At 51.2% G+C, this 23,981-nt stretch overlaps 2 protein-coding genes across 2 annotated transcripts in view; both read left to right on the plus strand.

The window, feature by feature from the left end:
• The window catches only part of RFX2 (regulatory factor X2), a 29,274-nt gene extending 9,433 nt beyond the window's left edge, over positions 1 to 19,841 (plus strand). Inside the window, 14 exon segments of the mRNA XM_008641003.2 lie at positions 223 to 297; positions 6,188 to 6,369; positions 8,611 to 8,673; positions 8,675 to 8,725; positions 9,689 to 9,804; positions 10,639 to 10,757; positions 11,050 to 11,162; positions 13,327 to 13,478; positions 14,321 to 14,418; positions 15,044 to 15,193; positions 16,000 to 16,208; positions 16,501 to 16,654; positions 18,204 to 18,246; positions 18,359 to 19,841. Coding sequence (XP_008639225.1) covers positions 223 to 297; positions 6,188 to 6,369; positions 8,611 to 8,673; positions 8,675 to 8,725; positions 9,689 to 9,804; positions 10,639 to 10,757; positions 11,050 to 11,162; positions 13,327 to 13,478; positions 14,321 to 14,418; positions 15,044 to 15,193; positions 16,000 to 16,208; positions 16,501 to 16,654; positions 18,204 to 18,246; positions 18,359 to 18,465 — 1,632 coding nt within the window. The 3' untranslated portion in view covers positions 18,466 to 19,841.
• A 2,619-nt stretch (positions 19,842 to 22,460) lies between these two features.
• LOC108449042 (la-related protein 6-like) overlaps positions 22,461 to 23,981 on the plus strand; it is a 2,157-nt gene continuing 636 nt past the window's right edge. The window contains exons 1-3 of the mRNA XM_017743794.1: positions 22,461 to 22,917; positions 23,161 to 23,359; positions 23,806 to 23,978. Of these exons, the coding sequence (XP_017599283.1) occupies positions 22,751 to 22,917; positions 23,161 to 23,359; positions 23,806 to 23,978 (539 nt within the window). The 5' untranslated portion in view covers positions 22,461 to 22,750. The remainder of the gene's footprint in view (positions 22,918 to 23,160; positions 23,360 to 23,805; positions 23,979 to 23,981) is intronic.

Genomic DNA, 23,981 nt, shown 5'->3' on the forward strand with positions numbered 1-23,981 from the left:
TGTGTGTCCATTTGCATGTCCCAGTAACACCTCTGCAGCTCCATCCACGCCGACTGTGCTCATCTGTTTGCCTCTTTTCCACAAGCTTGTTCATATAAAGCATTAATCATTCAAATATTAATAAAGAAACAATAATCCTGGCTGTTGCTAACTATCTGATTTCCTTTCTTTTTCCTTTTTTTTTTTTTTCTCTCTCTCTCTCCTGTGCACATTTTTCTTTAGCTTGAAATGGCGATTGAAAACCTACAAAAAAATGAAGGGATTACATCACACAAAAGCAGTTTGCTCAACAGCCATGTAAGTTACAATCAGAATTTACAACCTTTTCCCCTGCTTTGATAGGAGAATTATTTGTAGCCCTTTGGTGTATTTAACAGTCACTCAAAAGCAGCCTGTGATTGAGCTGTGCTGCCCAAAACAGCCCATTCCCAAGGAAAATCGTGCCACGATGATAATGTTTGCTGCTGAGGTGCTCTGCAGTCTGTTAGCTGCCTCTACCCTGTGTTTATTTATTTCATCTGCCTTGCAATGGAAATTGCTGGCAATTAGATAAACACATTTGAGGAAGTTCTTTTCCTTTCACTGCAGCTGAAAAATGGCTGGAAAATGACTTGTAAATCCGCAGCCACGACTCGGCGTGAATTGTGACAGATTCCCCTCAGGCAGCACGGACCCAAAGCCTGTGAATGCCTTTTTTCCCTGTCTCTGTGCCTCAGGAAGCCCATTGCTGTCACAGTGCTGTGCTGAATCCATGTGCTGGCCCTCTCTCTCCGTGCTCTGCCAACGATTTCCCTGCTTTGTGTGATATTCCCACTGTTCTGCTGGGCCTTTGCATCCCGGTTTGTGGTTCCCGTGCAGGAACACTGAGGGGTGAGCACATGCTTGGGTGAGATTTGGGTTGATCCAGGTCATGTTGGAGTCCTTGGATTTGCCTTGGCTTCCCTGTGTTTGGATTAAGCCCAAGCATGTCCTGCACCCATAAATCCCAGTGCACAAAGTGGTGCTTCTTTATTCTAATGGATTTCCTCTGTGTTTGTGGGCTGGTTTGTTGGCATTCTTAGGTCCTGCAAAAAAAAGAACCAAACCAAATTAAAAAATCTTTGGCTTCTTCACCGTAGATAAATAGCCTGAGACAACAAAAGGAACTTTGAACCAGTCTGATTCTCCTCAGCTGATTTCAAACTCCAGGCCAGGGCTCCTGAGGGAGCTCAATCCTTATTTCAGCTGGTGGAGAGTGAAGGTTTCTGGTTGTAGTTGGGGGAACACAAACCTGCAGGATCAGGCAATTCCTGTTCTGAGCATCTCCCTGCATCCCTCCCACCCCAGGCTGTGCCAGGCTCACACTCCTGAAGTGCTGCACGAGGATTGTGTTGCTCTGCAGGATTTTTCTTGTTCATCCAGGACAGTGTTTGAAAAAAATCAGGAAAAAGGCAGAGGAAGGAAAGCAAAAGGTAGCAAAGAGATTTCACTGCCCACAGGCTGTGCAGGATGGAGCTGGGGCCTGATCCAGCCCCTGATCACACCTTCCCCACCCTTGTCTTGCAGGCTGGAAGTGCAGAACTTGATGTCCCTGCTTCTGGGTCATGGTTCATAGCTTGGCATTAGGTTTAAATGCTCTTACAAACTCTGGAGCAAACAAACTCCTGAGCACATGTGACACATCCACCCTCAGCTGGTCCCTCGGAAGGTGCTGCTCCAGGCACAAGGTGCTGGTCCTGGGCAGCTCCAGAGCTGGGTGGGTCATTCCCTCCAGCACAGAGCCTGAGCTGAGGAGCCCTACGGGGTCCTCGCTGTCCCATGGACCCCCAGCGTCCCTGCTCAGCCTTGCCAGGGCATGGGGAGGTGTCTGTGGAATAACCGGAGGCATGGGCAGTGCCTGAAGGGAACACAGCACGCTGGGGAGCCAGATCAGGCAGTTCCAGAGCTGGAGGAGCTCCAGTGCCCAGGGAGGCTCTGCAGCCTCTGCGTGGGGAGGTTCTTAGGACTCATCTGAGTGAGGATTGGGCTGGAGTGAGGGACCTGAGCCCCATGGAAGTGAGGCCTGATTTGAGTAGGAAGCTGGACCAGGATGGTTTGGGTTGGAAAGGACTTTAAAGCTCATTTAATTCCAACCTCCTGCCATGGCCAGGGACACCTTCTACCAGACCAGGGTGCTCAGAGCTCTGTCCAGCCCAGTCTTGGATGTTCCAGGGATGGAGCAGCCACCACCTGGAGACTGCAGATGGCCAGAGCTGGCTCCCAGTGCGGGTGTGGGACATCCCAGTGACCACCAGTGCTGTGGCAGAAAGGTTTCTGCTCTCCAGGGTGTTCCAGTTCCCACCTCTTCATGGCAAAGAGCAAAACCACAACACCAGGGAGAGCATTACCCATCCCAAATTCCCCATGGCTGGCACACAGGATTGTCAGGCTTGTGCTGGAGGAGCAGAGAGGGAAGCAGCAGGTGACTGCAATTTGTCAAGGCTGAAAGCAAATTCCAGCTTGACAAAAGCAAGAGAAAATGGGGAGATGATGCTAATTGCACTGAGTTGTGGCTTAATTGCTCTGAGTCTTAAGGTTGAAAAGTTCTTTGTTGTCTTCTGTCCCTCCTTTTAAATTTGGCATTTTGGAAATGTGCAAATCCTTGGGGCAGTGGGGTTTATTTTGTTACCATCAGCAGATGGTTCGTGCCAGGAATCTTTGGGGTTTTAAAAAAAAAGTAAAATAAGAGGACAAATAAAGGTATCTCAGTCCAAAGGGAATTCTCCCCATAATTTAACTAAAATCAATATGAAATGGAGCTTGGTCACTGAATTTGGCTTCCAAAACTCCCTGAGAGGTTGTTGAAGTGCACTTGAAATATCCAGTGGGGAAGGTGAAGCTCCTGCTGATCCCCGGTGACACGGGATGGTTCTGATGAAATCATGTCCGTGTGTGACTGCAGCAGAGAGTGGCTGAGGCCCTGGGTCAGAGGATTATTTCTTTGCCAGTTATATGAACTTGCAAATGGTGCAAAGAAATCGGAGAAAAATAACTCCAATTTATGTACACGAGTGCCTGAAGTTGGAGGAGTTGGGTGCCTGAGGCCCTGTGGCTCTGGGATATCCACAGCACGAGTAGGAGCAGGGGGAAAATGTAATTTTCCCTCATTGCCTGCAAAATGAAATACCAAAAAACCCACAAAACAAACCCAAAAAAACCCCACTGGAATTCTTTCCTGTGAGGGAATGGCTCTGTCCTAACTCTGAGCTCGACGGAGTGGAAACTCAGGAACCTGCTGCTCACAGTCCCAGCTAAAAACACCCTAAATATGACCACATATGGTTTCTTTTTTATATTTCATAGAAACGGCCACAAGAAAACTTCTCCAAACCTGGACCTTCGAAAAAAGGTTTTTATTTTCTCAGCCAGCCCCAAGAATGGCTTTTTCCATCCTTGGATCGAACAAGGAGGAGGTTTTTCTAGCAAGAGTTGTTTTCAAAGGAAACCAAACAGTCAGATAGAAATAAAGTTAAGGTAGAAATGAAAATTAAATGTTCCCCTGTAGTGCCCATAACAAACACAGCAGCATATGGCTGCAGAGTGATTTTATTGGAACCTGATCGTGGCATAAACAGAAATAAACCAGGGAATATCTGATTGTCACAACTGAGCAACGTTCAGAAAGCAAACAGATAAAGGGATACAAATGGAAAGAATCTTTAATTTTCTCGTTTTAAGTGCCCAGTCTGTTATTAGTAGTGCAGGAAGAGCAAAAATCATGTTTGGGAAATTATTTCTATTCTGACAGGTCTTTGTTTCAAGCTCTTCTGTGTGCTTCATAATACATTTCTAATTCAATAGTGGGAGTTCATATTGTGAAACTCTGCAATGTTTAAGGGAATATAAAAAGACATTTGCAGGAAAAGGAAGCTGGGAGATGAAGGGAAGCTTCTAGAAATATCAGGGATTAGAATAAAAAAGCCCAGGATCAAATTTAAATGAGAGGATTTTATCTGTATCTGAATTTTCCATAGTAATAGGAGACTTTTATATTTTTTTTAAGGCTTAAGGCTTAAGATTTAGGAGATAAATAGCTGATGCACATTCAGTATCTTCCATAGCATAAATAAAATTAATGGTTTAAATTTTTGAAAGAATCTTAAGCAATAATTTTTTAAATGTAGGGGATGGGCCAACATTAACACAGATGTGGACAACTTAAAAACTGAATGTCTCTGCTGCAGATGAGAGCAGGAAGGATCGTTATGGACCATTAATAAACACCAGCTCTTAGACCTGTGGGGTTGGAGGTCAGAATGATCTCTGTCTGTGGGAGATCACCTCAAAGAGTGTCTTGGGTGATGTGGAACTGCGGGAAGGTGGGAGGAGGACAAGTGGCTCCATGAAAAGGAGGAGAGAGGGAAAAAGGGCCAGGAGGTTTTTCTTTCTTCCAGCTGGGGCAGCCCCTGCTCTGCTCCAAAGGCCACCAGAGCTGATGGTCCAGTCATGGGAATTTGTGGTTGGATTTGGATCAGCTCCAGCTCATGAATCCTGGAATGGCTGGGGTTGGAAGGGACCTTAAATCCCATCCCATTGCACCCCTGCCATGGGCAGGGACACCTTCCACAGGGTGCTCCAAGCCTCGTCCAACCTGGCCTTGGACACTTCCCAGGGATCCAGGGGCAGCCACAGCTGCTCTGGGAATTCCATTCCAGGGCCTCCCCACCCTCCCAGGGAACAATTCCTTCCCAAGATCCCATCCAGCCCTGCCCTCTGGCACTGGGAAGCCATTCCCTGGCTCCTGTCCCTCCATGCCTTGTCCCCAGTCCCTCTGCAGCTCTTTTGGAGCTCCTTTAGCACTGGAAGGTCCTCTAAGGTCTCCCTGGAGCCTTCTCTTCTCCAGGCTGAATGAAATAGTTTTAATTGCAGAGCTTTAACTGCACGGTTTTGGATGCAGCTGACTTCGTGTAGCAGCAGTTTAATTTTGGATGTGTGAAGGAGACCCACAGAACACACACTGAGGGTGCTGCAAAGCCTCTGTGAGCGCAGAGTGGGATATGAAACACAGAAACTGAAAATAGTTCAGAGGAATGAGGTGCCAGAGATGTCATCACACAGCTCAGGTTGTCTTTCACAGAGTTATTGGTGTAGAACTCAGCCTTGTGGTGAATTGGGACCCTGGAGTGTCACCAGGAGAAAATGGGAGGAAAGGGAGGGACACTGGGGTGGGAGTGGAGAGGGTTTGAGTGTAGATCCATGGGCTTTGTCAAATCCCACTGATTTCTAGACTAAAGCCGTGCTCAGTTCCAGTACATGCTTGGACTAGCAGTTGTATGGAGATGCTGTGGCTGATATTTGGCACCCACAACCCGAGTGCGTTTTGCCCTGATCTGCTGGGAATGCAGCTGCTCCTGGTGCAGGGATGGAGGTCTGGGGTGAGAGGGAAGCCTGAAAAATGTTAATCCCAGACATTCCTCATGGCAATGGAAGGGCTCTTTCCAACCCTGTTGATATTAGTCCATGTGTACATCCAGCTCCTCCCAAAATTCACTTATTACAACACTCATTTTATTGATGCTGAACTCATTTACTCAAATTAAAGGAGATTGGAGGCTTTGCATTTGAATTCCTGTGCTGACACCGTGTGCTGGACCTGCCCTTTCAGACTATCTAGGTATAAATAATTTATATTAATTGCAAATTTTAATCAACAGCCATGTCAGAAGTTCAGACAGTAAATTTTGCAAAGTAGATGGATTCCCTCAGATTTTGAAGGTTGCTTTGGCAACCGTTAATTTTATTGTTAAGGGAGCCGTTGCAGACATGCCAATCTTCAAATTAATAAAGATTTTGCATCAATTTGCTTCCCCTAAAATTTATTCCTCTTAGGCAGTATCTCAAGATCTCTTTTCCTTGGAAAATGCGAGTTTTTACGGCTTTATTTTGGCTCTGCAGGAATTCATCCGAACCCGAGGTGGACACTGAGGTGGCAGCAGGACTGGGTTGTAATGAAAAATCTGACAGTGGTTTTGTTTGGGCTGGGGGTGCCTTTGCCATCCTATAAAGTAACATGAAATTATATCGATTATAAGTGATGTGAATTAACTCGTATAAATTAATTACTCAGTTCTCTTGACCTCCTAAACCTGACGGATGTTTAAGCGCTGACCCTGCCTGACATCCCAGCCCTCTTTAGACTTGCATGTTCTTTATTTTTCCCTGCCTGAAGCTGCAGTGGCTGCTGGATAACTACGAGACAGCGGAGGGTGTGAGCCTCCCCAGGAGCTCCCTGTACAACCATTACCTGCGGCACTGCCAGGAGCACAAACTGGACCCCGTCAACGCCGCCTCCTTCGGGAAACTCATCCGCTCCGTCTTCATGGGGCTGAGGACTCGGCGCCTGGGCACCAGGTTGGTGGGAATCTGCAGTTAAATAAACAAAACACAACCCTCCTGCAGCTTCTCTCGTGCACTCAGAACCTCCTGAGCATCTTTTTGTTTTTCTGAGGTCGTGCGGAAACAACCGACCCTGAGCCGGTGGGAAAATGTTTTATTTGAAGCTAAGCTGCTTCTCATCCCGTGAGGATCCCGGTACCCCAGGGAACAGCTGGAGCTGGGTCAGGGCTGGGTATGGAGCTCAGGGAAAGGCTCTTCCCCCCGAGGCTGCTGGGCACTGCCCAGGCTCCCCAGGGAATGGGCCCGGCCCCGAGGCTGCCAGAGCTGCAGGAGCGTTTGGACAGCGCTCTCAGGGATGCCCAGGCTGGGGTTGTTGGGGTGTCTGTGCAGGGCCTCAATGATCCTTGTGGGTCTCTTCCAGCTCAGGATATTCTGGGATTCTGTATTGTCTGAAAAAGATGAGGTAACTCATCCTCACAATTCCCACTGCAGAGCCCAAAGTTCTGGCTCAGTGAAGCCGTTTCTCCCTTTGGGTCCAGTGAAGATCCCCCATGACAGACCCTGTGCCCACAGCTTTGATGCAGACAAGGTGCAAAGCTGTAAATGGTTTATTTCTGAAACACCCAAAGCATCAGGCTGAATCTTGGGAGAGGGTTTTTTCTTCTAATCCATCAAAGATCTGTAAGATGTTACAAGCAAAGTGTAACACAAAAAAATAAACTCCTGTAATTACAGACGTGTCCTTCAAGGGAGCATCTGCACTGCTGAGTGTGCACTTTATCCCAGCTTATAATATTTAAAAAGTGGGTAATGTACTGCCCATAAAACAGTCATTGCTCTGATTGTTGAAGATTTTATGATAAAATTCAAGCATAGATATCTGAGCTTTTAAATGACAACAAAACCAGGGCACTCCACAGCTGGAATGTGAGGTGGCAGTTGTAGGAAGAGCAGGGGAGCATTTGGGTTTCTGTAGATTGGGTCAAGTGCAAGAACTCTGAAATTACTCTGAAGTAATTTCTTTAGAGGAGAGAAATTCTTTAATCCCATCAAGGATTAAAGAATAAACAAGCGAGCAAAAAAAACCACTGTAAGCTGGAAATGTGCAGGCTGGGAAGGGGACAGTGAACCTCAATAAGTATTGAGGAAAGAGCTGACCCCCATTATTTTCTTACTCATTGTAATTTTAGGTTCTAAAGGCAGCTTTTATTTGATTTGCAGGCACTTAAATCACTTAGGACAGGGCTGAACATGGAGAGTGTGTAAAACCCTTTGGTGCAGTGACAAAGACCCAACAATTCAACCCCATGAAAAGAGCAAATTCTCCCCCCCAAAAAAAGAACCCAATTTGATAAATACTCCTCTCTTATATTTCTCTAATTTTCCAAGGGGAAGCATCCTTGGATTTAAGGCGCCTCCAGTCCCAGTTTTAGTGACACAGCAGTTGCATTTTAAGCCTCCACTCTGTGCTCTGCAGATGCTGCTGGTGCTTCCCTGGCTTGGTCTCCTCTCCCTCTGAGGACTCAATTCACCCATTTTTGGTGACAAATGTGCTGAAGCCAAGTTGGACACACTGCCACCATGTGTCCATGGCTGCAGAACTGTCCTCGCTCCCACTGGGACCGAAAAACTCCAGTTTAGTGGAAAAACTTCAGCTGACACATCTCTCTCTGATGTGATGGAATCACATCCTCCTAAGGAGCTCCACAGCAGCAAAGCAGAAGGAATTCCAGCCCCTTGTTCTTGGAGAAAGCTCTCAGTTTTTACAAAACCTACAAAAATGAGCAGCTCCAAGGACAAAACCACATCAAAGCCTGGTGCTGTTGCTGCAGAAGTGCTGGCAGCAGAAAGACATTTTTCTTTTCATAGTGGGCCATTCAGTCAGGCTCGTTTTATCCAAGTCTGGATAAAGATGGATGCTTGTTTTTATGGAAAAAACAAATCCTTAAACCCTAATCAAATAGCAAAGTGTCCCCTGTGGTCTTCCTGTCACTCTGTTTAATAACACTTTTTATTGTAGCACTTCCCTCCTCTCTTCCCCAGTTCCCTGTTTGGAAGAAACCTGGCTGGGTTTAAGTGTGGATGTCACTGGACTCGGCCACACGTGGGTTTAAATTTTCCAGGGGATGATGGCATCTCATTAGCTCATCCCTTTCAGCCACTCAAACAGTGCTTGGCAGCTGCAAGAAATGGGGTGTATTGTCCAAAAAACCAGGGCCACAATCTCCCTTCCACTGACAGAGTTGGTATTTCCAGGGGGAATTCCAAATATCACTACTACGGGATCCGCCTGAAGCCGGAGTCACCGCTGAACCGCCTGGGACACCCAGTACATGGCCATGAGGCAGCAGCCCATCCACCAGAAGCAAAGGTAGGTGCTCCCAGGCCCTTCCCAAAACTCTCAGCAGGCCCCATCCCGGGATTTGGCTCCGCTTGGGAAGTTCAAACCCGGTGTTGCTGAAGTGCCAGAGCCGAGCTGTGGAAGGGTCACTGCCTGCTCTGAGCAGTGGAAGGGTCCAAAAACAATTCCAGTCGATGCCCCATCCCTGGGAATACTCAAGGCCAGGTTGGATGAGACGTGGAACAACCTGTTTCGGTGGAAGATGTCCCTGCTCGCTGCAGGGGGTTGGGCTAGATGGCCTTTAAAGGCCTTTTCCAACCCAAACTCTTCTGGAATTCCGTGGAATGGGATTTATCTGCCTGTTCTCCTTGCCAGTGGCATGTTCCACTGTATGTGCCACCTTTGACAGCCTCCCTGTAGCCAAAATGGTTTAGGATCTCAGCTATGGAGATGTTGGTGCCAAGTCAATGTGAAGGACCTGGGGGCTTGTGCTGTATTTGGGTGAATTTTGGGGTTTGGGGTGTTTTTCTGTGCAAAAGTGCAAGTTAAATAGTGCTGTGTTTAATCTTGTGCCTGAGTCATTTTAAAGATGTGCAAAGGGATTTGGAATTGCCTCCTGCAAGCATGGACACTTCTGGTTGTTGCTGAAGTGCAGAAGGAGCAGAATTTATTTCTGCAGCTCCCAAACAGAAAGTAAATGAAAAAGTCAGTGCTCGAGACAGAGTCTGCTCTGGAACTCGCTTCAGCTCTGCTTCTCTTTTGATTTTTTGGTGTCACCAAATTTCTTAACCCTTTAATTCTGTTTTGGGGAAGCTTTTCATAAGGAGCTTCTCATTTTCCCTCCACTGGAGTCCACGATATAAATGATCAGCCTTGAGCGTAACCTCGAGTACCAACCACTGCATGAACTCACAGGTCTGTGTTGTAAATATTGTGTAGGTGTTTTCTCCTGTCTGTGTGGGTCCTAATCCATCCTAATTCTTGGGAATTTAGGTACAGAGCAGCCCAGAAGATGGATGGGATGGCAGAGAGTGCCTCCAACAGCAACCCCCACACCACACCTGAGCAGTCAGTGGCTGCTCAGAGCCAGCACCATCAGCAGTTCATAGGTGAGGAGACTCCTTTGATGATGAGTTGTCCCACACCTGGGATTTGGGCTTTAAGGGGAAGGTCTTGTCCAGCAAGTCCTGACTGTTGTGCATTTGTTTGCTTTCCTAATAAATCTGCAGTGTTCTTTTTTTTCAGACATATATATTTTATATATAGCATGTTTTCTATAAGCTTTGGTAGTGTCACACTTGCTAAGTTGATCTGCTGGCTCCAGTCCCCCCAGGAAGGCTTTTTCCTTGAGCCCACGGCTCTGCTGGGTCCCTCACAGTATGTTTTTAATCCATCTGGTTTTATCTAAATTTCATGGAAGATGGAGGTCCTGCCAAGCCTGGCCAGAGGGGGAGAAGCAATTCCCTTCCTTGCAAAGGCTGCAATGGGGTCTGAGATGATCCATATGAACCTTTTCCTTGTGGGACAGACCCTCTGGGTTTGCTGGTCCTGGATCTGTGTGTCTCCATCACAAATCCCAGCTCCTGACACCTCTGCTGCCCAATTCTATTCCCCACTGTACTCTTAAAATACCAGAGAGACATCTTCAGGCTTCAGAGAAGTTCTAATGGAAGAGTGGCAGATGAGGACAGTGTTTTCTTGTTTCTTTTCTTACCAACAGAAAGAAAACATTTTCCTTTCCACACTGAATCCACTGGGCTGTGGTTGTTTGGTTTTTCCCAGTAAAACAGCACAAATCAGGGAAAGGACGCAATTATCAGTCTCATTTTCCTGTTTCATCCCAGCTGGAGCACAGAAGAGCTTCCAGTGACAGCAGCACTTTGTGCTCACCTGTAGTCTGAGCTTTCCTAACCCTCACCATCTTTCCCCATTTTTTTCCCCAGATGTAACCCATGTCTTTCCCGAGTTCCCAGCCCCTGATCTTGGTAACGTCCTCTTACAAGAAGGTTTCACCTTGAACGACGTGAAAACTCTGCAGATTCTCTACAGGAGACACTGCGAGGTGATTGTTTGCAGTATTATTTGGTGATGATTAGTAATTGATTTATTACCTGTGGGATATCATTCATGTGACCATCTCATTTCCCACCCTTAGGAAAAGCTGGAATATAGTCAGGAATGCTTCATTTGCCAGGAATAACAACTCAAATATTGTGCTTTATGTGGTTTTTTCATCGTGTGACCTGTTTTATGTTACAAAAACAGTGCCAATTCCGTTGTTTTTCTTGTAAATTATTTACTGTGAGTGGCAGCGCTCGAGCTGTGTGCTGACACCGTGGTGTTTTTGCTGTCAGGCCACTTTGGATGTTGTGATGAACCTCCAGTTTCACTACATCGAGAAGCTGTGGCAATCCTTCTGGAGTCCCAAGGCACCCCCTAGTGATGGCCCCACTGCTCTGCCTTCCAGGTACTCCCGGCCTTCCCTGCTCCATTTCTCGGTGATCTGTTTCTTTTTAAGATGCATGAAGTGTTTTTAGGCTTTTTGAGTGCTTTGGAGAATTTGGAAGTGTTTTCTGCCCTGCAGAGCCGTGACAAAGAGCGTCAGAAGTGTTTAATATTGTAACACAAAATTCAAAGCCCTGAGGAAAGTGAATGCTCTGATTAGAGAATTGTGGGCTCACTGAGGTTGGAAAAGCCCTCCAAGATCATCGAGTCCATCCATAAACCCAGCACTGCCGTGGTCACCACTAAACCAAGTCCCCAAGTGCCACATCCGCACGTTTTTTGGACACTTCCAGAGAGGTGACTCCAGCACTGCCCTGCACAGCCTGTCCCAGTGCCTGACCACTCTTTCAGTGAAGAAATCTTCCCTCATATCCAATCTAAACCTCCCCTGGGGCGACTTGAGGCCGTTCCCTCTCATCCTGAGGCTGGACATCCGTGTCCCTTGCTCCTCCTGTAGCAGAGAAGGGGATGCTGCTCTCCCAAGTGCTCAGGAGCAGACATTGATGATTCCCTGCCATGAATCAGTGCCATTCTCTGGCTCTGAGGTTTTAGGGATTCTCTGAGGTTTTAGGGACATCCAGACTGACTCTCTGCCTTGCCTGGCTGCCCAGACCTGTCAGTGCCTCGTGTTTTGAGGCAGATCATGGCAAATGAAGCTGCTTTAATCTTTTCACTCCTGCCTGGCTCGTTGCTGTGCCTCTTCCTCATCCTTTATGGATTGGGAGCTGCTGCCAGGGGAATGGAAATAAGTGAAAACAGAGAAAATTGAAGAAGTGAAGGTTTCTTCTTAAAATTTCTATCACAAATCTGTCCACTCTTACTGATGCTGTAACAACGAAGGTTTTCTATTCAGAAGAAAAATGGTAAAACATTGAGTAATAAGCAAAAATCCCTCAAAAATCAGTAGAATATGGCCCTGTAGATGTTGCCCAGGGGATATTTCCGTGCAAGAAATCACTGCAGCTGTGTTTGATTGGTTTAAAATCTCATTTACTTGAGGGAACAGCTCCCAGGCAGATTGCAACACCCCAGGAGCTGTTTCTAGGCAAGGGAAACCGGAGGCAGCTTTTCTGCAGGGCTCTGCCACCTCCCCACACCTCTGCCAGTAACCCAGGGAGGTGAATAACACACTCCCTCACCTTCTTCATACGTAAATATAAATTTAAACTCCAAATATTGGGGAAGGGGCACCCTGAAAGCGTGAGAAGATGCAGAACGTGGATGCACTTCCCAGCAAGTTTCACGACCCGTTTCTCCATGTGGGATTTTCCAGGAGTTATGCCCATGGAGTTCATCACTAAAATCCTGCAGGCTGAGGCTCAAAGTGCCCCTTTAGAGCATGTCCAAGGTTTGGCTTCAATGATTTTGATGCAATGCATGGGGAAAGACCCTTCCAAATGCCCAATTCCCAGCATAAAGTGTGAGTGAGCAGCTCTGCTGTGGTGCTCTGGCAGTGCATTAAGGTTTCAGCTCTCTCTTCCTGCTATGTAACAAATATCTTGTGCCTTTATACATCCACAGAGTGAAAATAATGGAAGCTGGATTGACCTCAGTCAGTTACAGACAATGTGCTCTGTTCTCATCCACTCAGCCTCCTTCCTTCTGAAAACATTCAGCATTTGGAGGTGTTCAACACCTTGAAAACATCTCAACATCAGCTAACCTGCCCCTACACTGGCTGCAGAGCTTTTGTCCCCAGTGCTGTGGCTCAGGAGGTTGAGAGCAGAGGAGACAGGAGAGGGGTGGGAAGGTTTTGGGAACAGCTGGGGCTGTAAGGAGGATCCAGCTGAGCCCTTGCTGGCTGAAATGACTGTGCTGAAGCTCAACTCCCACATGAACAGGGGGTGTGAGAGGCAATGAGGTTCAAAATGGAAGAGGGGAAGGCAGGGCAAGCACCAGGAGTGTGGATTTGAGGGAAAGCTGCTCCGAGCTCTGGCCCCAAGGACAGGGAGGTGCTGGCAGAGACAAGACCTGCACAAGCAGCCAAACATTTCCTTTTGCAAGGCACACAAACATCTTTTTTCTGCTGAAAGTTGGAGTCATAAATACAGAGGGAAGGTGAAAGCACTGAATGCAAACCTGCTGCTAACTCTGTCTCCTTCCTCCTCCTCCTCCTCCTCCTGCAGTGAAGAGGAGCCCGAAGGGACCCTCCCAAAGGACAAACTGATCACTCTGTGCAAGTATGAGCCCATCCTCAAGTGGATGAGGAGCTGTGACCACATCCTGTACCAGGCCCTGGTGGAGATCCTCATCCCTGATGTGCTCAGGCCAGTGCCCAGTGAGTACCCACAGCCCCATCCGGGGACCTGAGTCTGATCTCACTCTGGCCACCACTTGCCACAGAGATTTCCACTGTAAAAACCAACTTGCAGGTGTTTGTTGTGGTTGAAGTATTATGGCAACAGCAGTGTTCCCCCTGCAGCATTGCTCTGGGGTGAAATTTGGTGCCCCCTGGGAATTCCCATGCCTTTTAAATTTGGGGTGTTACAGATCACATCGCCCGATTTTGGCCAGAAGTCAGGTAAAAAACACAGTTTGGAAATGGGAACTCCTTGAGATGTGCTTCCTTGGAGGTCTTTGTTTGCACAGGACCATTCTGTGCATCCCTGACTGCACTCCTGGGAATTAGGGCTCAACTTTTTGGGACATTAAGATGGGGCATTGAGCCCTCTGATTTGGCTTCCCAAATGTCCCTCTGAGGGCTGCCACAAGCTGGGGCACGAGGGTGTCTTTGAAGAGCAGATTTCAATGCTTGAAACATGCTCAGAAGGGCCATGAATAAGAAAAAGACAAGAGAAAATAAGAATAATAAAAACCATAGAAATGCTTAGGTTGGAAAAGACCTCTAAAATCATTAAATCCAATTGTCATAAGGATAAGAGTAAGAATAAGAGTGAGAATAAGAGTAAGAGTGAGAATAAGAATAAGAATAATGAGACGAGTTTGAGTAATAACATTAAAGAATAATTTGAGTGCATCAACCCACCTGTTTCCTTGGTGCTAAGTTGAGATCTCAACTAACCAGACCATGGGCTGTGCTTTCCCAACACTCCTAAGCTAGAAAGTGGTACCCAAAACTGCTACAGAGCAGCCTTTCTGACTTTGCAGCCTTCTTTGCAGGCACGCTGACACAGGCAATCCGGAATTTTGCCAAGAGTTTGGAAGGATGGCTGATGAATGCCATGAGTGAATTCCCCCCGCAGGTCGTGCAGACCAAGGTGAGGAAAGGTGGGCCCAGGGTGAGCGTCTGCATCTTGCAGTTTTCCGCAGGGATTGGAAGTCCCTGCTGGGGTTTGGCCACCTGGCACAGGGTAATGATTGATCCTGAACCAAAATCAGCCAGGAGTGGGAGGATGGGTGGGGCAATTCCTTTGTACCAGAAGCTGATGATGCTCTGTCCATGGAGCCATTCCTGTGTCCTGAAATTACAGATAAAGCTTTGTGGGAGAAAATCACGGAGTCACAGAATATCCTGAGCTGGAAGGGACCCTCAGGGATCATCAGTGCAGCCCCTGCCCCTGCCCAGACACCCCAACAACCCCAGCCTGGGCATCCCTGAGAGCGCTGTCCAAACGCTCCTGCAGCTCTGGCAGCCTCGGGGCCGGGCCCATTCCCTGTTATCTCTGCCCTGGAACGAGGCTGTCCTCCTGGAAAACACAGGAGTGGCATTGCCTTGGCATTGCCCCAAGGCTCCTGCTCTAAACTAAACCGTGTCCCCAAGCGCCACCTCCGCTCGTTTTTTGAACACTTCCAGGGCTGGTGACTCCAGCACTGCCTCTGCTGGTGTGTGCAGGGCTGGGCAGGGAGCAGAGCGTGCCCTGCAGCCCCTCTGCTGTGTTGCAGGTGGGGGTGGTGAGTGCCTTCGCCCAGACCCTGCGCAGGTACACGTCCCTCAACCACCTGGCGCAGGCGGCGCGCGCCGTGCTGCAGAACACGTCCCAGATCAACCAGATGCTCAGCGACCTCAACCGCGTGGACTTCGCCAATGTGCAGGTAACCACGGGCTCCTCTCCTCCTCACCTCCTCCACAACTGGGGCTCCACAGCCAGGTTCTGTGCTGGTAACCAGTGTCCAACAGCCAGCACTGAAACCCAGCTGGGTGAACGAGGTGATGGGTTTGGTGTTACTTTGCCAGGTGAGTTTTCCGTCTCACCGTGAGCAGTGGAAAAGGAGCTTCTGTAAGACTCACAGAACCACTGAGGCTGGAAAAGACCTCCAAGATCATCCAGTCCAACGTTCAGCTGAACCCCACCATACCCACTAAACCATGTCCCCACGTCCTCTCATTTTTTGAACGCTTCCAGGGGTGATGACTCCACCACTTCCCTGGGCAGCCCATTCCAACGCTTTGCCACTCTTCCAGTGAAGAATAAAGAAGTGCTACCAACAATTACATAGTTCTAAAATTCCCATAGTCCAGACAGGTCAGAGGGGACATGATTCAGAGCTGGTTTGCAGCCCTTGCCTGCTAGAAATGAAGTTGAATTCCTGGGTTGGGATACAACACCATGCAGGCCTGGCAGGAGTAACTGTGAACATTTCCTTTTGAGCAGGAGCAGGGCAGGAGGAACTGTGAACCCTTCCTCCTGAGCAGGAGCAGGGCAGGAGGAACTGTGAACCCTTCCTCCTGAGCAGGAGCAGGGCAGGAGGAACTGTGAACCCTTCCTCCTGAGCAGGAGCAGGGCAGGAGGAACTGTGAACCCTTCCTCCTGAGCAGGAGCAGGGCAGGAGGAACTGTGAACCCTTCCTCCTGAGCAGGAGCAGGGCAGGAGGAACTGTGAACCCTTCCTCCTGAGCAGGAGCAGGCCTCGTGGGTGTGCCAGTGCGAGGAGGGCATGGTGCAGAAGCTGGAGCAGGATTTCAAGCTGACTCTGCAGCAGCAGAGCTCTCTGGATCAGTGGGCCAGCTGGCTGGATAATGTGGTGACTCAAGTGCTGAAGCATCACGAGGGCAGCCCCAGCTTCCCCAAGGCAGCCAGGCAGTTCCTGTTGAAGTGGTCCTTCTATAGGTACGTCTTCTTCCTCGTTTTGGGGCTATTTCTGCATCAGGCTTGCAGCATGTTAAGAGCTCCTTGAAAAACCAAGGCCGAGTTCTTGACCCCCATGAAACTCTGGGTAACTGTGGTTCTGGTACCCTTTCAGGATGGGGATAGGATGCTCCATCACTGATTTCCTAAAGTGTTTTGATACTTTTGGGTCAGAGGCAGAGACAGTGTTGGGTCCCACAGTACCTCCAGGGTCCAGAATTCAATCAGCCACGGCACAGGTGTAAAATGCAACCCAAATTTCTGGGTTTTCCAGCTCCATGGTGATCCGTGACCTCACCCTGCGCAGCGCCGCCAGCTTTGGCTCCTTCCACCTGATCCGCCTGCTCTACGACGAGTACATGTTCTACCTGGTGGAGCATCGTGTGGCCCAGGCAACAGGGGAGACCCCAATTGCTGTCATGGGAGAGGTGAGAATCCTTTATTCCCTACAAACCAACCCAAAATAAGCAGCTCCTCCAGAGACACCGTTGGTTCGCAAACCACAGCGTGCCTTCGACATGTTTTACAACCAAAAGGATTGACTGAGTTGTTTCGAGTGCCTGGAACAAGGAGAGAGCTCCTGGAGCATCTTCCCTGAGCTGGTGGATTTTGGATTTGAGGTGGTTGAGCATCAGCTGGGCTTTGGAGGCCTGGAGGAGGGAGGGAAAGGATCTCCCCACTTCTCTGCACAACCTGTGACTGCCAGCCCTGACTTTGGGATTCCTGCCAGGACAAAGTCCAGCTAAACCAAGCAAAAATGGTCCAAAAGTTGCTTTCAGCAACTGAACTTCTCCAGGCCTCTACAAGCTCCAGCATTACATGCACAGTCAGCCACTGTCTCCATTTTTGAGGTGAAGAAGAGGAATGATGGGGTTGTTTGGGCTGTTTGTAAGGGTTTGGGGTGGTTTTTGTTCACCAATCAGACACTGAGTCTGGTGCCTGGCTTGCAGGCAGGTCCTGTCCTGCCTAGCTGAAGCCACATCCAGCTTTTCCCTCTGAAATACAGAGTAAAAAGCCCCAGCTGAATCTGTGACAGCAATATTGAAACTACTGCGAGTTCAAAACTGAGCCCACGTGCTCAAAATTGATCTCATTTGCTCCTTGAAGCTTCCACAGAGCTCATGCAGGGAGCCAGGCAAACTAAAGCCATTTGGTTCTGCTTTCCCTTCCCCTCCCACACTGCTCCAGCTGCAGTACTGAGCTCCCACTATTCCCTGCAAAACCTCTGCCTTTATTGATATTAAAGGAACATGAAAGGCAGAGAGTGGCTCCCAGCAAAACCCAGCTCTGGGAGGCTCTCATCCCTCAGGCTTTCCTTGTTAAACCCTTGCAATATTCCTGTTCTCCAGGAGGAGGCTGATTCTTCCCAGCAAAGGAGGACGTATCATGTCCTTCCATTCCCACTGAACTTTGTCCTTCCCACTTTCCTCAGCTCCTGCTGCTGCCCAGCTTTCCATGCCTTTCCAGCGTTGTTGTTAAAGCAATTTGGTGTCTCAGACCCCATCACTGACAGGGACACCACATCTCCAGAACCAAGGAGCTCTCTGGTCCCACTTGGCACCACGGCCTCGCTGGCCAAACACACTCTGACATCACTGCAAAGGCTTTGCAGAGAGGTGAAGGTGGATTCCAGGAGAGGGGAAATGCCTGAGAGGTGGAAAGGGCTGGAAAAAAGACACCATCTTTGCCTGTGGCAGCACTTGGTCATCACTTGGGAGATGGAAAAATTTCTCCCTTCATTCCAGAGCTCAGTTGTGCCCTGGATTGTTGTGTGTGGTGTTTGCCCAGAGCTTTAAATGGCAACAAAAGGCTTTTCCCCCAAAGCCTGTGGTTGGTTTTGTTTTCTGCTCTCCACCACCAGCACTGATGCTCACAGTCTCTCCTGGGTGGTTGAAATTGTTTGGTGATTCCATCGAGCAGGTCTGGCCCCTTGGCTCCCCAAAGCCTCACTGACCCTGTAACTCCTTTTCCTTTCAGTTTGGTGACCTCGCATCCCTGTCCCCGACACTGCTGGACAAAGGTACCTCCCCTCCCTCCCGGGGAGCTCTGCTGGGTCAGGGTGGGATCGCTGTGGGAGGGGGAAGAAGCTCCTGGTGCCCCCATTCCCTGATCTGATGCCGTGTCCTTTGCAGATGACATCGGCGAGCTGGGCACTGAGGTGGACCCGGAGCGGGCGCTGGGGGAGCCGCTGGTGAAACGGGAGCGCAGCGAGCCCGGCCACTCCCTGCAGGAGATCTGACACCGGGGCTGGGCTGCTCCCAGCTGCACGGAGCCATCCGGAGCCAGGGTTGGTGCCCCAAGCCTGGGCCTGCCCAGATCTGCGTTATTATAGTGCCTCTTAGTTTCTCTTTATGTTTACTTGTGTTTGAGGATGGGCTCCGGGCTGAGCCGGGGCAGGCGCTGGGACAGGGCTGGTTTGGCCTCCAGTGTCCCTCCAGTGTGGAGGGAGAAGCTCCAGAGTCTGCTCCCAAGGGATGGAAGCCTCTGTGGCCAGCAGCCCATGGGATGTGCCTGGCTGGGAGAAGCTGTCCTCACTCTCCAGCCGGAGCGAGGCGCACAGATGAGGCTTTCTCTGTCAGGGAAGGTGCCTTGGGTTCCTTCCCCGCTTCTCAGACTTCACTGTGATACAGACTTGAACCAATCAGTGCCCAAGAAGAAGGAAAAATACCTGGCCCTTCTCCTGCAGCCTTTCCAGACAAGCTGTCCTGGCTCTGGCTTTGCCAAATCTCTTGTACCAGGGAGCACAGGACAGTCGGTGTCTCTTGTCCCCACCTGGGGAGAGGCTCCAGGCTGCACATCCCGGCAGACACGGGCGTGCTCTGGGACTATGGGATGAGCCTTCCCACCTGCTTCCACGTCTCCCCAGCTTGGCACTTCACCCCAACGCTCCCAGGATGCCAACTCAAGATACCAAAGGACTCCGAGGCAGTGGCAGCTGCATGCAGAGCGTGTTCCTTGCCCTGTGCCACGATGCCTGTGGGCAATCCTGTGGCAATCCTGTGGCAATCCCGTGGCAATCCCATGGCAATCCCGTGGCCATCTGCATCCTCTATGGTGCCCAGGCAGAGGGGAACTGGTCCCACATCCTGGGGTTTGTGAAATTGCCACTCCATGTCCTTCTCTGACCTTCAAGGAGGGTCCGGAGCAGGGGCGAGGGTGTGCGACCGCAGTGCCTTAGGGTGGGCCTTGTTCCCATTTCCCCCGCTCCGGGTGGGCCAGCACAGCTCAGACTGACCCAGCACAGCTCAGACTGACCCAGCACGGCTCAGACTGACCCAGCAGCACATCCCAGGTGGGGAGGGGCTGTCACAGACCCCAGGGGGGCTCAGCACTCCAGTGGCATTTCTCTCTCTGGATCCCTTTGCCTTTTCCTGCAGCGACAGCGCAGGGGTGGCTCCCGTGGGGCTGAGCTGGGGGAGCTCAGCAGGGTTTATCCCCCTTTCCCATGTCCTATGGGGTCTGTGCTGACATGGATTACCCAGGGATGCTGTGGACTACACTGGGGTGCTGTGGGCTGCAGGGCAGAGGAGGCGGGGGAAATCTGTCATCCATCTAAACTGCAAAAACAAAGCCCTGGGGCAAATCTTTCTGTGAATAAAGGCCGTGTCATAAATAGCTTTTCTTATGATGGTTTCTAATGATGCAGTGTTCGGTGTGAGCTTTTCCAGGGGTCTCGTGTACATTTGCCTAGCAGAGTACATTCCGTCCCAACCTCTGATTTCCTCATTCCCAGTGGCACTGAGGCAGCTGTGACACTTCCAAACACATTCCTAATGGCAAAGCGAAATGAGAGGGTGTGAGTGGCACATCTCCCCTCAGTCCCCTGCTGTTGTGGCAGGGTGATGTTTGTCTGTGAATGTCTCACATGGAAGTGGCAGGAGAGAAGTGAGAGAGGCAGATTTAAATGTAAATAACCACAAAAACTGCCCAGGTCAGAGTCCTCATTTCAGATCCTGCTGATAAGAGGGTCTAAAAACACAACTGAGCAACCAAATCTTAACTGCCCTGCTCCCACTGAGGGCCATAGGAAGTTCAGCTCTTCCACTGAGGGAACCTGGCATGCAGAGGAGCTGCTCTGGAGCTCTGCAGCAGCATGTGAGGAGGCTGGAGAGCCCCCCAAACCCCCCTGCACAGAATCCCCAGCTAAACCTGAACAGCAATGAACGTGTACCCAATGCTCAGGCCTGCACAAGGAGTGTCGTGGTCCCATTTCTTCTGTGATCCCTGAGAGGTGCCAGGAGACGCTGCAGCAGCCTCGGGGGGATGCAGGAGCTGCCCAGGGCAGAGCAATTAAAGCAGTTTTGGGCAGGGATCCGGGGTCTGCAGGAAGGCAGATTCCCCCTGGAGCAGCAGCTGTTGTGTAGGGATAACTCCTGTCACAGCCAAGCTCTCAGAGGAGATGAGAGGCTGAAGGATCAGGCTGAGCACAGGGCCACAGAAGGATTTTCTAATTAAGCTTCCAGACTAATTGAGAGCATGGGAGCAGTGAGGATGGGAGGGAGGGGACAAGTGCTGGGTCATTCCTGGTCTGACCCTGAAGGTTTATCCTCAGCCTCTTGTCCCTGTGCCTTTGCTTTACTCTCCCTCTGGATTACGCCCGGTCTGGCTGGAGCAGACGGAGCCTCTTCCTTTGGGAATCTTGGGTCTGGAAGCAGGGGGTTGTTTCCCCCAGGGGAGTTTGGCAGCACCTCCTGACCCTGAGGAAATCTGCTGCTCAGCAGAATGCAAACACAGCTCAAAATCCTCCAGTCAGTACCTACACCCCCCATGCTCAGCCTGCCTCTGCCTCCACCACCCCTCCCAGGTGGGCAAATCCTGCAGAGATTTCAGCACAAGCATCCCAGGACTTTGTCTTCCATCTCTTCCCAGCCAGCAGAGAACACAAGGAGGTGGCAGAAGGGGAGATGGCCGGGGTGGGGGGTGACACCACACCCAGGGAAATCAGAGGGGTACAACATTCCAGGGGCTGTTGGACATGGCCAGTCCCTGTGGCTCGTCCCAGAAGGGCGACCTTGGGGCTGGGCAGGGTGGCACAGCTCAGGGATTCCTTGGGAGCAGCCCTGCGTGGCTGGGGCAGGGGCTTGGGCAGGGGACACTGCCGTGCCACCAGTCTGGGGACAGCCAGGACATCTTGGAGAGCTTCAATCTGTGTGTGGCTGCCAGGAAGCCAGGGGGGGATGAGCCCCGGACTTGCCTCCTGCTTGTCCCCTAGGGAATGTGTCCCCTGGCTGGGATGCCTTAGGGTCATGGTCAGGCACTGGCACTCCTGGATTGTCCCCACATTGTCAGAGAACAGGCACCCACGTCTAGGAAGCCTCTGGGACACAGGGACTTGCAAGGAGAAATGAGAGGAAGTTCTCGAAATGAACTAACGCAAAAATACGGATTTGCAAATGGGCCAGGATCACCTTCTGTTGTTTGCTTGCAACTTCTGTCATTCTGTCTGAAACAGCATCTCCTCTTGTGCCAGTGGAGCCCATGTGGCCACAGGGCACGGGAACATCAGCCAAACCCTGCCTGGGCTGGCAGGAGAGGCTCGGGCGGGCTCTCAGCATCAGCCCTTCCAGCGGCAGCTCCAGTTTCCATCCCGCTCCACGGCCCCCCATGCCCTGGCATCGTCCCCAGCCCGGTGTCACCCCCTACCTGCCCCTGTCCCCATCCCTCTGTGTCCTCACCTTCCCCACATGGGGCTCAGGCCACGGGGATGTTTCATTCCAGGCCCTTCCCCATGGAGCCAGGGGCCATCCTGCCCCCCCTGCCCTGCCCTGCCCTGGCCTCCACCACATCCCTGCTCCCTCACTGGCCTGGGAGATGCTTCTGCAGGGACAAGGACCTTTCCCTGAAATCTCTGGCAGCACTGAGAGCCCAAAGGATTCCCTGGATAGAAGCTTCCCTCCCCCTCACACACGGCACAGACCGAGAGGCCTCGTGGCTGCCATTCACTGCCCCCCCGGGTACCAAAGGGGCCAGGTTCTGCTGGCCCTGCCCTGCCCGGTCCCGGGCCTGGCTCTGCAGCCAAGGCAGGAGGAGCCTGGCTGGTCCCAGGGCTCAGCTGGGGCAGTTTGACCACAAACAGGTTTCACCTGGAGCAGGCAATCTGGAGGCACGTCCACAACCACCCCTGCAGTTCCTTCAGGGTGTGTTTATAAACCCACACACCCCCCCCTCAGCTCAGGGGCTTTCTCTCTCTCTCTTTCTCCTTTCTTTTATTTTGTTTTTTTTTTTCCTTTTTCTTTTTTTTTTAAATTTTTTTTTTGTTTTGCCTTTGTGTTTTGGGAGCCTCAGTTTAGAGCTGGGGGGAATTTGGGAATTGCTGCCTCGGGGTCTCTGGGATGTGCTGCTAGAACTTTCCATCCTTCTAGTGCTACCAAGCAGGTAAGGACACAACACCCAGCTCCTCCACTGCCCTGCCCTGGGCTGGCTTTGGGGGCTGCAGCCCAGAGCAGGGCTCTGCCCCAGGGCTGGAGGTGGCCGTGGTGTCCCAGCCCTGTCCTTGTCCTGTGTTGTGTCCCAGGTGAAGGACGATGTCTTCACACAGCTCTGGAGTGGCCTTGGGGCTCGATTCCCAGCCCAGCTGCGGCACTCCAGTGCCTGTACCGAGGAATCCCTTCCTGGCACGGCCTCTCCCTCCCCCATGGAGCTGCTCGCTCGCCCTGCTCGGCCAGGAGGACATCGTGGAGAGCTACAATGGGTACGTGGCTGCCAGGAGAGGCTGAGCCCTGCTCCTTCCATGTGTTCATCCCCCAGGGAATGTGTCCCTTGTCCGGGATGTGTTTGCTTCAGGTCTGGCTCTCCTGGGAGGCTCCCAAGGCTGGTGTTGTTCCCTGTACCCAGGACAAGGCTGGTGGCAGCCCTGGCTGTCCATGGTGTCTGTGCTGTCCCACCCTTGTGGCCCGGGCTCCAGCTCACCCCTGTGTCCCCACTGCTGTGCCAGGAGTTCCTGTGAGCTGGGGGTGGCTCTGCTGGACTGCAGCTGCTCAGCCCCCGACCCGCAGCTGGTGCGCAGGATCGTGGCCCAGGTGGAGTTCTACCTGTCCGACGAGAACCTGGCCAAGGACGCTTTCCTCCTCAAGCACGTCCAGAAGAACAAGCTGGGCTTTGTCAGCATCAAACTGCTGACCTCCTTCAAGAAGGTGGGTCCTGGGTGTGTGGGGCTGCTCCGGCTGCCTCCCGTGGGTGGGGAGCTCCAGACTGTGTCCTGGTGATGCGGAGCTGGGCTCTGCTCTCTGCCCTCGGTACCCTGCAGCAGCTCTGCTCCCAGGGAGGGTGGCTGGGGGATTCCAGGGCTGGATTCACCTCTTCTACCCACTCTTCCCCCAGACTGCTCTGGAAGGGATCATCCCTTAACCAAAAAATCCCAGGGAAGTGCTGGTGGTTTGGCTCAGGGGGAAGTTGTGGCTTCTTGCCACAGCCTAGGGGACACCAGGGACCGTCTGCAGATCCCAAAGCTGCTCCCGTAGAAGGGGGATATTGCCTTGGGGGATATTGGATGGGTCGCAGCCTGCCCGCAGGGTGGGTGGTCCCTGCCTGGGGAGAGCGGGGGATGCAGCCTGATGGGGATTCCACCCTCTCTCCACAGGTGAAATACCTGACCCGGGACTGGCGCCTCACCCTCTACGCCCTCAAGTTCTCGGCGCTGCTGGAGGTGAACAAGGAGGGCACCAAAGTGAGGCGGCGGCTCCCGGTCCCCGAGTACCTGCTGAGCGTCCCCCCCAGCAAACTGCTGCTGGCCTGGGAGCTGCAGCCCCTCGAGCA

This window comes from Corvus brachyrhynchos, unplaced genomic scaffold (assembly GCF_000691975.1).
Source record: "Corvus brachyrhynchos isolate BGI_N302 unplaced genomic scaffold, ASM69197v1 scaffold219, whole genome shotgun sequence".
NCBI classification, from domain to species: Eukaryota; Metazoa; Chordata; class Aves; order Passeriformes; family Corvidae; genus Corvus; species Corvus brachyrhynchos.